General features: G+C 38.5%; 1 protein-coding gene across 1 annotated transcript in view; it reads left to right on the top strand.

Annotated features, from left to right (window-relative positions):
• Positions 1–16,875, top strand: part of LOC133528656 (zinc finger FYVE domain-containing protein 26 homolog) — a 29,573-nt gene that overhangs the window by 7,155 nt on the left and 5,543 nt on the right. Inside the window, exons 5-15 of the mRNA XM_061866111.1 lie at positions 397–2,097; positions 2,271–3,179; positions 3,895–4,169; positions 4,992–5,126; positions 6,424–6,554; positions 7,507–7,761; positions 8,708–8,865; positions 9,518–9,985; positions 11,239–11,451; positions 14,048–14,057; positions 16,569–16,866. Coding sequence (XP_061722095.1) covers positions 397–2,097; positions 2,271–3,179; positions 3,895–4,169; positions 4,992–5,126; positions 6,424–6,554; positions 7,507–7,761; positions 8,708–8,865; positions 9,518–9,985; positions 11,239–11,451; positions 14,048–14,057; positions 16,569–16,866 — 4,553 coding nt within the window. The remainder of the gene's footprint in view (positions 1–396; positions 2,098–2,270; positions 3,180–3,894; positions 4,170–4,991; positions 5,127–6,423; positions 6,555–7,506; positions 7,762–8,707; positions 8,866–9,517; positions 9,986–11,238; positions 11,452–14,047; positions 14,058–16,568; positions 16,867–16,875) is intronic.

Genomic DNA, 16,875 nt, shown 5'->3' with positions numbered 1-16,875 from the left:
AAATAACTAATAAAATTGATAAATATTATAGGACATTATTACACAAATTGACTAAGTTCCACAGTAACTACTATGCCAATAAATTAAATTATTGTCAATTCTCTTTGGATTTTGTTTTGACAATTCTTTAAAAAATGTAATCCCCACTATCCCCGCATCCAAGGAAACAAACTTTTAGCTGGCAGCTTCCCAGCTTCCTCGTTCAAGGAATTAGTTTTGCGATACAGCGAGGAAATGCTGCCAGCATCTACGGCACCATGCCGCAGGGGGATTGTTTTTAGTATTTTTTAAAAAATTAGTATTATTTATTTTTACCTAGATCTAAAAATAAATAATACTAATATTTTAAGTTTTATAGTTTAAATATTATTTAAATTGTTAAATTTTTATTTTCAGATGTTCGATCTAGCCGATGCCGAAATCGCAACAGAGGTCTCGTTCACCGAGCAGCTACGCCACCTTGTAGCGAAGATCAAAAACATTATTTACTACAAAGGCGACACTCCCTACGCTACCAAAGAACTGTCCGCCCTTTCCGTAGTATCCACGGAAGTTATGGGGCTGGTCGAAGGGTTCCTAGCTTCAAACAGGCCTCCTAACTTTTCATTTGACGTGATTCAACTAGCCGCTTGCCATCCTCACCTACAGCTGTATAGCCATCAGAACGCATCTTTCATCAACGCTGTAGACATTCTTTTAAGCAGCGGGCTGAATAGAGAAATAACCTATGGATTAATCAATGTTGTCGAACGAAAACTGGCTGAAGTACGCTCGTCTACGGACGTGACTGCCGTTAAAAAGATCAACTACATCAGATTCATCGAAGATATAGCCAGCGTTACCTTCGAGATCTTTGGCAATACGGAAAAGTCCTTCGACTTCATCGACAACGTATGCGGCCTCATCGCAGACTGCCGAATACCAATCAAACATAAAGAATTCTGCAAAATGAACCAGCTGTCTAAAGAACTACGTCAATGCTGCGAGGATTTAGCAGACATCGTCAACCCTAACAAGAATATCGATCCGAATTTGCTGCAAAAATACCATCAGATTTACATGAACATCGTAGCCGCGTCTGACAAAGACTTGTGCAATATAGGAGAAGTATCTCGACACGGAAATAAGAAGACGAGAACGCACTACCTAAGGATGTGCTACATGTATTGTAAAACAGTATCTCAGCTAGAACTGGAAGAGAACGCCTCAACCTCAACAGAATCCTCCTACTTCACAGTATTAGAGAAGCAACTGCACGACATATTCGGCAGCATGATCAATACTAAAGAAATTCCAGTCACGTACTTGGAGCCTATTTGCAAGAAGCTGAACGTGAATCTGATACCAAAATTAATATTGAATTTTTGCCCGTCGATTATTCTAACACCTCACATGGAAGCCAGCGAGATAAACTTTAACAATTTGCTTCAAGCTGTATATGAGTTTAAAAATACGGAGGAAAATTTGTTTTTGGAACCAGACACAAATATGGCTCCTTTACCGCGCGCGCCGACGCCTCAATGCCTCACGTACATCGTATTACACAATTGGGTGTTGGCGCATTTGATCAAAAAGATTCACACATCGCCGAACGAGAACAGCTTTCAGCAGAGCATGGACGCACGAACGAGATACCTGAACAATTATATGGAACTGGAAAGATTTAACTTCACCAAGGTTCTCTTTGGGGGTAATAAGTATTTAGCGTCTCTGCATACCACAATTGATCTCGACAAGTTGTTCCTGTTCTTGCCTCAGCTGATTGAAGCTGGAAAGTTACTAAAATGCCTGAATATAATTGATGCACTCTCTGAGAGACAAGTACTGTGCAGTGCTAATTTGATGAACCTGCGAGATCTAATTCTATTCAAACTGGCGATTCACCCGAAGATAGAGCACAATTGGAAATACTGTCAGTACCTGAAGTGTTCGGAGCTGAAAGTTAATCTCATTCTGAACAATCTGAACAGTTGGCCTGCCGAGGGAGCTTTGGAGGTTTTAGATTATTTGAGATTCCTACTGGACCGGGAAGTATTAGACGAAGATTTACACGAGAAATGCTCTAATTGGATGGTTAAAATACCACTATATAATCAGGTAAACATTATCTAAAATTTATTCGGCTTTTAACTAAGGTATAAATAGGTTAAGGGTATAAAATTCATTTTGAATCCAAATTTAGTAGCCATTCTTTTTGCATATGATATTAACTTTGAATGCGAACTTTAAAAGATAATTTTTTGTTCGTGACGTTGATCTTTTGGTTTCAGATCGCGTCAATAATGGGCTCCAGCCATTGGTACGACGTTTACGAACATTCCATGAATAACCCCGAGAATGTAATAGAAGTTCTGATGGACAGTCAGCAATTCCAACTTTGCCTGGACTGGGCCGAGGTCCACGAGGTCTCGGAGCACATGAAACACTTGATCATCATGAATCTCTTACGACAGTTGTTTGAATACACGAATCAAGCCACTCCTTCTCTAGTTGGTGAACTTTTGTCAAGCTTGCCAACTAGTCAGGCGATGGATCTCATCCAAGAGGAAATGTCTAAAGTCAGAAACGTTGACATACTCCAAGTTTGTGTAGACTTCGTCTCTGAAAATTCTTCAGATTGGAAGTCGTTTGAAAACATCAAGATCGGCTTGCAGATCATGCTAGAAATAGATGTTAATCTACGCCAGATGTTCTGGGAGTTAATCGAAAAACCTCTGCTGATGCTTGAGCAATTTCTCATGAACGCCAAACTAGATGTACTTTCAGTAATTATTAACAAGATCTCGAGTAATTTGAAGAAAGATCCCAGCGGAGACAACTTGTACTATAATATAAAATTGATAGATAGCATAGTGATTTCAAGGAACTCTGTGGATGCCTTGCTCCGTTTCTACGCCGAGAAGGCTTTGGACATGAACCCTAAGAACACTTGTGTTGCTCCGCCAAAGCCTTCGGAAGATTCCCTCATGCAGTCTATAGATTCTATCAACATTGAAGCAGCGTCGAGGCCATTTGTAATGCCGGAGCAGGTGCCCTCGAAGGAGCAATGGGCGGAGGACTACTCGACGGATCGGTGTATGGTGTGTCAGACGTCTATATTCTCTATGATAATTCGGAGGCATCATTGTAGACGGTGTGGCAGGCTTGTGTGCCATGTTTGCTCGAGGAACAGAATGCAGGTTAGTGGCCTTACGACTTATACTTTTTCTACATAAATTTTGTTATTGTCTCAACTTCAACTTGTGTCTATCTCGAATATTTCTCCATATCTAATTAAAACGTTTTAAACGTCTTTCTAGTACGACGGCCTCTTTAATGAGGTCTTCTAAGAATTCCAGCGGCTGTATCACGGTCGCATTTTTGTGATTTGTCACTATGCCTATCACTTTCGCAGTTACATACTTGTTTGAACGTGACAGGCATAGTGACAAGTGATAAAAATGCGACCGTGCTACAGCCGCAGGATTGTTCGCTATTTAATAGCAATATATTTATTTTTTATGTATTTAAACTTTATTGCGCAAAAGAAAACTTATCGTACAAAAGGCGGACTTAATGCAAAAAGGCATTCTCTACCAGGCAACCTTAAGGCAAAGCAGAGAGATTGTGGATTATTATTACATATAGGTCTATCGAAATATCGTAACGGTCTAGAGATTGCGGACTATCATTTAACAAGATGGAAAGCAAACTATATCATACTTACCAAGACTTAAAAATCATGACAGAATTAGAGGGGATGGTTCTGCATATTAACTTCTAACATTCGCTTGAATTTGGGAATTCATAAACTTTTATTGCCAGAAATGTAATCCTTGAGTTCATCCAACCGAGGATAGAACAATTCAACCGTTATGCTTAAACCACAAACGCATTATTACGTTTCTATTCAAGGTGCCAACATACCCAAGCAGCGTAAAATTCCGCGTATGCAACGATTGCTACACTCAAACTACCAACAAGAAGCACTCCTCAGACCAAGACAACATGATGCTGAGCAGTAACTCCGATTCTGCCGGCAGCGGCATCACTTGTATGGACTGGTGTTTATCGAACAATTCTGGGAAAAATGAAGCTGTGAGGGCAGAGTTCGGATTCGAATTTACCCCGAATGTTACTCTGTGTTTGAGTATTATGAAGATGCACTCGATCAGCTTGGAATATCCGAAGTAAGTACAAAAAAAACACTCAGAAAACATCACGTTGGGCGAAAATTAGGACTCTGAATATCCAATTTTGAGATGGATGAGCTTGGTTTTTCCGAAATAAGTAGGCTTATTGTTTTTGATTATAAGCAGGACAGTTAGGCAATTAAAAAAAAACAACTAGGACCAGAATTAGGTACACGACGTAGGAAAACTGTTGTCTTCTCTTAATCAACTGTTGAAGACGTCACATAGTGTTCATGTAAGCACAGTAAGAGTGGAGATAATAACTGACCCCCTCTGCATAGAAATTGGTCGCAGGGGAGGTCAGTTATCTCTGCAGCTTACTGTACATATTATTTCATTATAGCCCTGGTTTATTTTAAACTTTATGAAAGAAAATTATACTTTGAGTTTTAGCAGGTTCGATTGATCAGCGATTTTATAAGAGGTGTTTTGGGTTCCATTGAACCCTCTTTAAGGTATTTGGTTATTCTTTTTTCACCTCAGCAGCTCGAACAAGCCTACTTTCGTCACTCCGAGGAGTGAGACAAGCTTTCGTCATAATGATGATGCCTTTCATTCATGAATGTAAATAAACGTGGTTAACTTTACTTGATGTTGATTTTTTTTTACATTTAATATGTTCTCACTACTGACGTGAAAATTTGTATATGTCACACGAGAGCAAAGTTATTTTACATCTCGTGTTTCTGAGTCCCTCGCTACGCTCAAGATTCTAACTTAGAATCTTTCGCTTACTCAGCAATCAAAATCAACACTCGCAAAAAAAATCAACTTTTCTCTGGTTGCACAAATAACTATTGAGGACTGTTTTGCCTGCAGGTTTCTCCTCGACCGGAGCGACGAGATCGCCCGCGCGGTGTCGGGCGGCGGCGACGCGCGGCTGCTGGTGCGCGCGCGCCGCTCGCTGCTGCTGGCCGCCGCCGAGCTGTATTCGCGAGCGCCGCACGAGATCGCGTTAGTATACATGTCTACAAGGTAGAAGTAATTAAGGGGCTCCCCGCGGTTTTCATCGATTTTTGACAAGTTTTGAACCGTTACTCTTACATTTGCACGACAGATAAAATTATAAGACAAACGGCTATCGGATTCTGAAAGAAATGAATACTCATTTTTTTATTTATTTTTTTGAACATTCTCTAAAAGTTTTTTTTTTCATAACGCGGTCGCTGTGAAGGATATGACATAGATAAAACGACATATTTGGGTTCATCTTTGACGTCTCTAAAAACTGGTCAGAGATTTTAATTTTAAACTTATTAACACAAAAGTTATGGCCAGAAAACCAGTTTTTTGGCCTAAAATTGTTAAATTTTTATGATTATGATATCTCGAAGACACTGAACTTTGAAGTAAATATGGGATACTACAATGTTTAAAGCTGTTGCTGTTAATACAAAAACCATTAGAAAAGTAAGGGATTCAGATCGAAGGTCATTATCGCCAAGGAGCCCCTTAATAGGCCCTGGAGGGAAAGTACCTTTAAACCGTAAGTTTAGCTTATTTTACTTAAAGAAAACATTCTTTTATAAAAACAAAACTGCATTCAATGATTATTACAATTCGCTTATCTAAAAATATTCCTGTGTACAAAATGTTCGATTTTATGGATATTTTGTAAGACAAACGAGGTAAGACCTAATATTTCTTGGAGAAATTTTGACATTAACTGTATCGATTAGTGGTATAAAATAGGGGATTTTTATTTTTTGGAATTTTTAGTCAGTTAGATTCCCGGGCGAGATAAGCGTTTCTTTTTTTTTAAATACAAATTTTATCCTTTTTCAAAATTCAAAATTGTTTCCTTTAAAATGAGCTAAATTAAGGTTTTAAGGCACTTTCTCTCCAGGGCGCATTTATTTTGTCCACACTGTATGTATATCATCGTTAAATAATAGTACATTGCTATAGAGGACGGGAAACGAAGGGTTGATGATGATGATTGTTTCATGTCCTAATGTGATAGGTTATTACTCGCGGTTTTAGTTAACAATAGACAAAGGATAAGCCGCTCGGGGCCAGCTACAAATCTAACGTCTATAACCAAATGGTTTAAAAATATAAAGCATAAGGGTGTCAGAAATTATGCAAAATTGAACCCTATCACTTTGCGAAATAAAGTTCAAAATCAGGTGGGAAATATATTCCCTCTGCCTTATAAAGGCTTAAGGTCTTCTGTGTTAGTAGCGCACACAATAAAGTTATTAGCACGATTAGTGCCATATCGTTGACGTCGCCTGGCATTCGTCGACAGCGGCAGCGGGCGCGGACGCATAGCGGAGACGGGCGCGGCGCACGCGGCGCGCTGCCTGGCGCACGCGGACGCTATGGCCACACTCGTGCAGCAACAGGCGCACCACCTCGTGCCGCGCATACAGCACCCGAGTAAGTGTGGCTCCGTGGCGAGCGGGAGCGACCAGCGGCGCGGTCGGCGGGGCGTGCGGCGTTGTGCCGATAATCCGAGGGATGAGAGCATGCTGCACTAAGGCAACTATATTGTGACGTACTGGCCTAGTCGGTAGGCAGGTTGGTGGGTGGGCTTCCTAGTGGGACTAGGTCGATCTGTGTGACGTCGCGCCGGACGCCCCGCTGGTCTCCCTGCACAGTCGAGAAACATAAAAGACGTTACGATCGGCAACGCTTCCACCAATCGTGCACACTTAAACGGATTGTCTATTGATTCATTTAGACACATAATAAAGTGAAGTCACCAAGTCATTTACATATTAAATCTTTATTCTAATTTCAAGTTATTGTAATATAAAAACCGGCTAAGTGCGAGTCGGACTCGCACAGGAAGGGTTCCGTACCATTATCTATAAAAACGGTCACCCATCCAAGTACTGACCCCGCCCGACGTTACTTAACTTCGGTGATTGGATGAGAACTTCGAGATTGGAAAGAAATATTTATTTTATTCTGTTTTTAGTATTTGTTGTTATAGCGGCAACAGAAATACATAATCTGTAGAAATTTCAACTGGCTAACTATCACGGTTCATGAGATACAGCCTGGTGACAGACGGACGGACGGACAGAAGAGTCTCAGTAATAGGGTCCCGTTTGACCCTCTGGGTACGGAACCCTAAAAATTACAAAAATGTTATACAAATATAATCGAATCTACTTTATAAATGATTATCCTGAATTAGATTTTTTGTTGCTTTATAGGAAGAGGCCTTAAAATAGCCGCAATTGTTTCCATTTATTTTCTAATTTATCGTTATTATTCAATATAACTTGTGTTTCATTAGGTACCACCACCCTTAATATTAAAAATGAAATTAAAATAAACTTCATCATTTATTCAAGCAACTAACAGTAGTATTGTTTTTCAGGTCAAATAGTCCGCTCCCTTCTAGAAGCCGAAAAATGGGAGCTGGCTCTAGAAATAGCCACCAAATCCGGGATCCCTCGCAACAGCGTGTTAGCCGCCTGGGGCAAGGCGTGTCTCAAGGCGGGCTGTTTCAAGCAAGCCAGGGAGAAGTTCGCGCACTGCTTCAAGAACACTGTGAACGTGTGCATGGAGGTGGCCGAGGACTGCGAGTACGGGAGGGAGGCTTCTGAGCAGTTCTTGAATAGGAGGCTGCAAGGTAAAGGAAGTTTAGAGACGAGAACGCTCTATATGTACCGATGTGTGCAATACAATAGCAGTCAATAAGAAAATGAAAATTAGGGTTAAATTATAACTTTAGGTCAATTATATTAGCTCTTTTTATATAATCCTTCTGCATTACTTGACATTGTTTCAAAATTAACTGTAACCTTTATTTAAATAATATTGGAAATAAAATATAAAATATACAAAAATCGATTTTTTTACTAACTTGCGGAAATTCTTATGAAAACATTAAATCCTACGAAAAAATAATTTAGTAGTAATTTAGTATCTTGCCTATTATTTCCAATCAAAGCTTTACATCTAAACCCATGTCATCCAGAAAAAAAAAACTTTTCTATAAGACGATCGTTGTCGCAGAGTGTACAAGTGGTCCATCATTCGGACTTTGTTGTTGATTTTTGACCAAATACTTAGTATTGTTTGTTTGCTTGAGGCTCTAAATGATAGTGCCGGCCATGACACAACCAAGTAGTCGGTCAAAAATTAACAACAAAGTCCGAATGAGAATTATATTAAAAGATCCAATATAATTGATCTAAAGTTATAGTTTTACCCTGATTTACATTTTCTTATGTATGGCTATTATATTGCACACAACTTTATATTAACATAAGGTTACTTTTTCCTTATCTAGAGCAAACTTGGAGTTATATCAGGAGTATGTCACTCGGTATTTTACATCGTGCCGGTACACTAACTACGGTGCTAACTAGCTAGGTAGCACATGAGCTACCTAGCTAGTTAGGTCTAACTTGTCAGCTGGCATGGCACACCGCGCGTTGCGTTAGGTTTGTTAGAATCATCTCGATGAGTATTATATGACTGGAAAGAAAAGTACAATCAGAGATGAATGCTTATATCTAAAATTAAACTATTGACAAACAATTTATTTAAACATTTTTATTGTTGCTGTCCAGGTTTAAGACAGTCAGAACGAACCAGCTCAGTGTCAAGCACCCAATCCGAAGGCCGCCCTCGAGCCAACCCGCCCCTGCTCAACGAGATCATCAGCATGCTCGAGGACATGAACTACCCCGTCAACCAGCACATCCTCAACAAGGCGGAGACTATGAAGGTACAGGAGATAAAACCTTGACTACTAGTCCCTGAACTAGAGATGCCCCGAATAGTGGTTTTGACCGAATTCCGAATATTCGGCCCCTCTCTCAGTCGAAGCGCCGAATATTCGACATAACATGCGAACATTTTGAATCACATTAATTATGAAAACTGATCGCCAACGAAGCACAACGTTTGCTGAGATTTAATTTGTGTTGCTCAGAACTAGTGGAATTTAGTTCGAACTCAGGATAAAAATAAAATTATTTGTAATCGACAAATTCTAAAAAAAGGGTCTTCGTATTTGAATATTAAATGTAGTGGTCTGCGGTTATTTATATTGTGTAACTTTTTAGGTAGGTATAATAAAAATTCGGTATACGGCCGAATAGTAGATGTTATTCTAACATATTCGGCAAAGTGGCCGATAACGCCGCATACCGAATAGTTGCCGAATATTCGTGGCATCTCTAGTACGAACTGTAGAATGTGTGTGTTAATATAAAGCCTCCTTGCGCCATACAACAAAAGTTAGAGGCCATAAAGTCCTATTTTTATTTAAATAATATCTATACCGTTACAAATTTTAGTCAAAAAGCGATATCTCGAAACTAACATTAGCTTAAATCTTAAATGGATATCTTATTAACTTTCTTTTAATCTTTCAGTCAACAAACGAAAAACTTACATCCCAAAACGCAAGCAAAAAGCGTATCCAAGTCACCGAGCCAGCCCTCAACATAATGCACATACTAGCGAGCGTGAAAAAAATCAAACAGGGAGACTATAGCGACTTCCAAACGGCCACCGTGCAGCCTAAGAAAAGCCTCGCACAAGGATTACTAAGAAGAAACAACAATCACGAGCCTAAAGTCGACCATCTAGTCAAAAAACTGGACCCATTCTTTTATAAAGAATGTGTTTATTACTTAACTAACTACGGTTCTCACGTAGCCAACATAGCGTTCTATATGAAGTATAAGAACATGTCAGAGGTGTTGACGTATTGCTACGATAACTTGGTGGATAAGGAGACGTTTACGGAGTCGGTGTATATGGAGTGTTTGAAGAAGGATAAGGTCAACGAGCTGCTGAAAGCTATGAGTGATGTGGATAGCACGCTGGATTTGTGGTCGGTGAGTTAATGTTTTTTTAAGGTCTCTTACAGATTAGCCCAAAAATACGTTGACAAATATTTTTTATAAACATTTTACTGACTTAAACGTCATAAATACTTAAATAAAAACATTTGGGGACAATCTTACACAGATCGGCCTAGCCCCAAACTAAGCAAAGCTTGTACTATGGGAACTAGGCACGATATAGTTACTTATATAGATAAATACATACTTATATACATAGAAAACACCCATGACTCAGGAATAAATATCTGTATTCATGTAACAAATGAATGTCCTAACCAAGATTCAAACCCGGGACCATCGGCTTCATATGCAGGGTCACTCCACTAGGCCAGACCGGTCGTCATATTTAAAATTATAATTTATTTAACTAAAACAAAACATTATCTTCGGAAATATTCTCCTTAATATTGATACACAAACGTTAACATTCGCTCCTCGTCAGCATTAATATAATTAAAAGTTTTATAACGCGACTTGGTTTACATTGTGTTCTGCTTATTTTATTTTAGTTATGCCTTGTTCAAACGTATTGAGTACAGTGGCGAGTACTGTACTCGGTACGTGTAATGAAGGCATTAGGTTGGATGTTTTTATTCAGATTCATTTGGTGTAAATGAAAGATTAGGTTTAGGCCGTTTAGGTCGGTTTAAATACATATATGTCAAAAATCTTACGCACCCTTTGGTGATATTGTGGGGAATATGACAATACATATTACATAAACGTTTACATTATTGCGGTTTCAAAACCCACCGATCGACCGACCGTAATATTTGACACCATTAGAGATTTGACAAACACCAAAAAAATCCCTGTATAAATCCCGTATAAGTATCTATTTTCTTTTTGTTAAAACACAATTATAATCCGTGTTTATTTTGTACGCTTTGATGAAATAAGCGCTTGTCGACGTCAGATTAACTAGCGACTAGTATCTGAACTTAGAGAATTTTGCTACGAATTTAAAGGTATTATTCGAAGCGTTCAAATGCCCTACAAATAAATAAATAACTAAAATAATATTTTTTATTGGCATTAAGGGAAGTACATTTTAGTGTGGAAGTCCCTGACTTCTGAGCTAGGTAAAAACCTGTGTTACAGAAGTCAGTGTCCTCTCCCAAACATAATAGTAACTATTAAGACATTTACCATTTTCATTTTAGACTTAAAGTAGATAATTAAGGCTTGTTTTAATATTAGAAAACAAATGCCATAATAAGATTGCAATCTAAACACATTTACAGGAATACATAATGCACATCTGCCGCACGCTCGAAGCCACTAAGCGCCTCGAGGCACTGTACGCGCTGCAGTGCGGCTCCGGGCAGCACGCGCGCGCCTCGGCCACCTGCGCGCTGCTGTACGCGCGCCCCGCGCGAGGCGCGCCCTTCGCCGTACTACACGGCCGCAGCGGGACCGCGGCCGCCGCGCTCCATCATCTCTCGCAGTGTGTTCCTGCTGGGACATTTCACGTGAAGCGGACAGGGAAAAAAAAGTGAGGTTCTGAAAATCTACCACATTCGGCCCATTTGTACTTCTAGTAGGTATGAATGTGTACGCAAAATATTTTTTTTGTATAGTGTATATTTACCAAGTTATAGGTTTCAAAAGAATTGTCGTTGATTGGTACTACAATTTTTCGAAAGTAATTTTTCGAATATAACAAATCTACTATAAAATATATTACATAGCGATACATATTAAAAATATACTGTTCTTTTTGACAGTAAAAAAAAATTAAAAAATTAAAAAAAAATTAATGGCCAAAACCGGAAGTAAACTTTTCAAACCAGAATTACAGTCACTTCGACCAATTTTTTTTTATTTTTTTTTCTTTCAAAATATAGCTTAAATGATAATGAAAGTACACTAGAAAATTTAAAATGGGATCTCTATTAGTTTAGGAGATACGTTGAATAATATACACCCGCGTCGCAAGGGGCGTCATATGTAGCACTTGCTTAGATCGGTTGGTGTGCGTCAAATAAAATGGCTTGTATAAATTACTGTGATAAAATAGTTCAAACATAATAAAACAACATTGGTACAACACAAGAACTGTTTATTTTGTAATTTTAACAATTTTACAATGGGAATCTATGGCAGAACTGGTCCTCTTTACAAGAAGGCCTGTGGTTGTTGGAATGAAGCTGTGAAACTTTTTGGTTCCTGAAATGGTGACCGTAGACGCAAACCGGGGTTCCAAAAAAATTCTCTGACGCTCTATATCATCTTTAGAACAGAAATAAATGGCGGTTTGTTTTAAAGATGATTTTGCCCATTCATATAATCGCATTGGTGTTATAATTGCTTTACTTGGAGGTAACTGTAAACTTGCACGCGCAGCTAAACGTTTCAGATTCCCCCCTAGACCATCGCATGGCCCCTTTCCGTGAGATGTTGCATGAAAATGCAACTCTGCATCTGCATTAAAATCTTCTTTGTAATAAAACAGATTCACAAAGTTAAATCTATTTTTAAAATGTTGGGAAGCCCCGTCAGTTATGTATATAATTTTTGATCCAACTATCGATTTTTCTAAAAGATGCTTGTGTAGTAGCTTTTGGAAAGCATAAAAGGTGGCTGTGTCATGCTTCAGGTCGTCAGAAATCATAACAATGCTTCCGTGTTTTACTTCATTACCGTCTCTGTAGTAAAAAACTGACGTTAGAAGCGTTGCCTGTGCATTATTCCAATGAAAGGATTGAGCAGCATCTTGGACAATAAAACTATAGTTTTCTGCAAAATCACATTGTACGAGAATTTGACCTTCATCGATAGTCTCCTTAAGAGTTTTAAAATAAACCGCCTGTTGCTCTGCAATGTAAGCATGAGGTTTCAAAAGGTCCAAAGCGTCACATAACTCATCTACAAAACTATCGGAAGATAAAAGTCGAGTAGATATCGTGTAGCGGTCTGTGCCATCCCATTTTTCAAACTGCACTTCTGTGACTTGATTTTTATCAAATTGTATTTTTAAATGCTCTAGAAATGCACTTAAGCCTGGACAAGAATTACAGCGTTTATTTGGCGGTGTCTTAGTAGTCATTAAATGACACGTCAGTGTTGGATTGGGACACATCATCTGGCGAAGGCAATCCTTATAAGATGAAAGTTGCATAGCAGACCCAGCTGTAAGATTAGCAATGTCTCCTCCATTCAACATCAATTTCACGTTTTGATGGTAAGTACAAACACATACCATATGTGTTCCGGAGTCGCCTGCGAGGATACATTGTTTGGGTCTTAGTGTAAAAAACTTTGTTAAGCCTACCTTGATGTTAGGGTATTCATCTTTAAACCTCTGATAAAGTTCGTCAATGTTACAGAGAAGGAGCTGTTTCTGTATGTGCGTTCTTTTTCCATCGTCTAATTTAACAGATATAAAATCTTTTTTACCAGGCATTATGCGGCTAATGTCTTCTCGTAGATAAAAATCTTTAACCAAGTTCTCCGTCTCGGCTGGTAGTTTACGACCACCGCGTGGGTTCGGAGAGGATAAGATACCGAACTGATTGACAAGTTGTTTTGCTTTTCTTGCTTGTCGCCTGGACGTTCCAAATTCTTCTGCAAGTTTATTTTCACTCCATGACGTGGGTGCTATTGTTAATATCATAGTCTTCATAGAAGTAGAAGTAGAAGGATGATTGAATTTCTCTTTTAGTTGCTTTAAAATTTCATCGTTTTCTATGGATGTGTCGGTTTGGGTGGAAATATGTTTAAACTTATCTTCGGGAATAAACGGTTCATCTTTAATGTTTTGCGAAGGTTCACTAGATGTTTGACTGCATTGCACAATGTCTTCATTAGCTACTGGAGGAGATTCGTCAAAAGTCGTTTCCTGCAGGAGGCACATACGTAAAGATCTTGTGAAAAACTCCACTTTTGAGCTAAACATTTAGATATTTTCCTTAAATTTTTAAATTTTCGATGAAGTACCAAGTGAAATGGGTTAAAACATCGATCACCGTACGGCGCCATTAATAATAACAACTGTCACAGATTAAAACGTGCACAAGTCGCTGAGCGGTTAAAGCAACACTAAAGTTTAAGTTACGAAACCGCTAGGCGTCATATTTCTATCTCTTTCTTGTAGATAGGTTTGACCGTTTGACTCTATCTGAGACAAAAAAGTACTACACGTTACTAACAGATGGCGCTATTAGTCACGTTTCGCAAATAATAAAACTTTTCTACTGCTCCAAAAACGTTTTTTCTTTATAATATATTATTAACTTATATTTGTATTATGTAGTTATATTTATATTATATTATATTAATAAAACTTATTTCATATCATTAAATGAGGTTAAATATACGCTAAAACGATATAAAATATTAATAAAGTTGCAATATCGCGCAAACTGCTCAACCTTGCAAGCGCTACATATGACGCCCCTTGCGACGCGGGTGTATATTATTCAACGTATCTCCTAAACTAATAGAGATCCCATTTTAAATTTTCTAGTGTACTTTCATTATCATTTAAGCTATATTTTGAAAGAAAAAAAAATAAAAAAAAATTGGTCGAAGTGACTGTAATTCTGGTTTGAAAAGTTTACTTCCGGTTTTGGCCATTCATTTTTTTTTTTTTTTTTTATTTTTTTTTACTGTCTAAAAGAACAGTATATTTTTAATATGTATCGCTATGTAAAATATTTTATAGTAGATTTATTATATTCGAAAAATTACTTTCGAAAAATTGTAGTACCAATCAACGACAATTCTTTTGAAACCTATATCTTGGTAAATATACACTATACAAAAAAAATATATTGCGTACACATTCATACCTACTAGAAGTACAAATGGGCCGAATGTGGTCGATTTTCAGAACCTCACTTTTTTTTCCCTGTCCGCTTCACGTGAAATGTCCCTGCTACCAGTAAGTTTTTTAATACTACGTCGGTAGCAAACAAGTTGCCCGTCTGATGGCAAGCGGTTACCGTAGCCTATGGACACCTGCAACTCCAGAGATGTCACATGCGCGTTGCCGACCCTAGGCAACCTTACTCACCGGAAGGAACACAACACAATAATTAGGGTCTAGTGTTATTTGGCTGCGGTTTTCTATAAGGAAGCACTTCCCCAGTTGGGTTCTGCTCTAGATCTGGAATGACATCCGCTGTGCTGTGCCCTGCCACACTAAGCGAGATGAGATTCACAGTGCCCATGTCTCTTTTAGAAGTATTATCTTCGGCGCTTGTCACGTCAGACAGAAAGCTTTCTTCATTGTAATCCTCTCAGAATTATGAAATATGGCTTGGGCCTGTACGCGCGCGCGTGAGCCACCTGCGCGTTGCTGTACGCGCGCCCTGTACGAAGCACGCTCTTCACGATATTACATAGCCGGAGTGGGACTTTCCGTGCACCATCATCTCTCGCAATTCGTGCCTGCGCCGGTAAGTATTATGATATTTATGATGGTAGTGACCGCAAGATGGGACATATTATATTTCATCACACTTGCTCGAAAAAGATTTTATTTCATGTAGGTATGCTGAAAGACAAAGGCCTATTTTGCTCCCGCGAGAGTTATAGATTGTAAAAAAAAAGTTATAACTCCCTAGGGAGTTATAGCTTTTTTATTTAATTATGTCACTTATTCATACAAACCAAGTAGCATAAATGAGTTTTACTTTTAAAATACTGACGTTTATAATTTAATATTTTTGTTTTTGTTTCAAATTATTTAATTTGATTAATTTAACAGCCATTTAAAATATTTTTACATAATTATCAAACGTAGCTGAAAGCCGAATAGGTCTGTGCCTTCGATGCCTCACCTGCCAAGAAATTACAAAATGGGGGACGAATGTTTGATATGTCACCGTATTTAAGAATTATTTCGCTTAAAATTTAGTTTTTTCTTCGCAAGTGTGATGAAAAACATTGTGTGTAACTCCGGGGGTATGAATATTGCAAACTCGGGTCTTTAATTCCCACCAGCCTCCGGCTGTCGGGAATTACCACCCTCGTATCCAAAATTTCACCTACCCCCCTCGTTGCACAATGTACTATTGTACGAGTATTTTGCCCGTTGGAGCTAGGAAATTTTATATTCTTTGGGCCTTAATGGGAAATTTTGCTGAATATCCATGTAATGTGATGCTATGATGCATACTACTTGAAACGGAGACTTAGGCTTACTTAATAGTATATTCTAACCAACCGGAGACCAAAAGCCTAAGCTTACCTTCCTTCCAACCTCTTTTGTTAGTGTGAATTTAATTTTTAGTGTGAAATAATTATGATTGGTCGATATTTCGTTTGGATTATTTGTACTGTAATATTTGTTGACAGAATATAATATTAGAGTGTATAATCACACGAAAATACAATTACATATTAATAACAACACTATTAGCACGTAAGGTGTATCTGTAAGTGCTGGTATGTATGTATAACAACAATAAACAACGATATAAACAACTTTCAGCGTTATCCACAATATTTACCGGTTCTTTTTTACCTCCAAGAATATTTACCTTGGTTCTACTTGCAATAAGCCTTAACCATTGCTCGTATTCTATTTCATAGTAATAATTATAATTATTTTTTTCTTCTTTACCAGGAACAAACGACCCGAAATCCATCCACTTCCACCTAGACAAAGTGACGATAGACAACCTCATGACCACAATATCGCGTCAAATGGAAGTCGCAAAATACTTAGCAGCGAACGAAGCGGCCGGCCGTTTACCACTTAACGTCATAGATGAGGTTATACCAGTGCAGAGCAGGAGGGACCCGGACGCAAAGGAGTTTAGACCACTTACGTTATTCGGATCGAATACGGACAAGATACGGATAGTCGCTTTAATACTGGCTACCGGACAGTCTGTTAAGGATGGATTCGACTTATCTTTCAAGTAAGTAGT

Source organism: Cydia pomonella, chromosome 19 (genome assembly GCF_033807575.1).
Source record: "Cydia pomonella isolate Wapato2018A chromosome 19, ilCydPomo1, whole genome shotgun sequence".
Lineage (NCBI taxonomy): Eukaryota > Metazoa > Arthropoda > Insecta > Lepidoptera > Tortricidae > Cydia > Cydia pomonella.
This window is presented reverse-complemented; position numbering and strand designations above follow the sequence as displayed.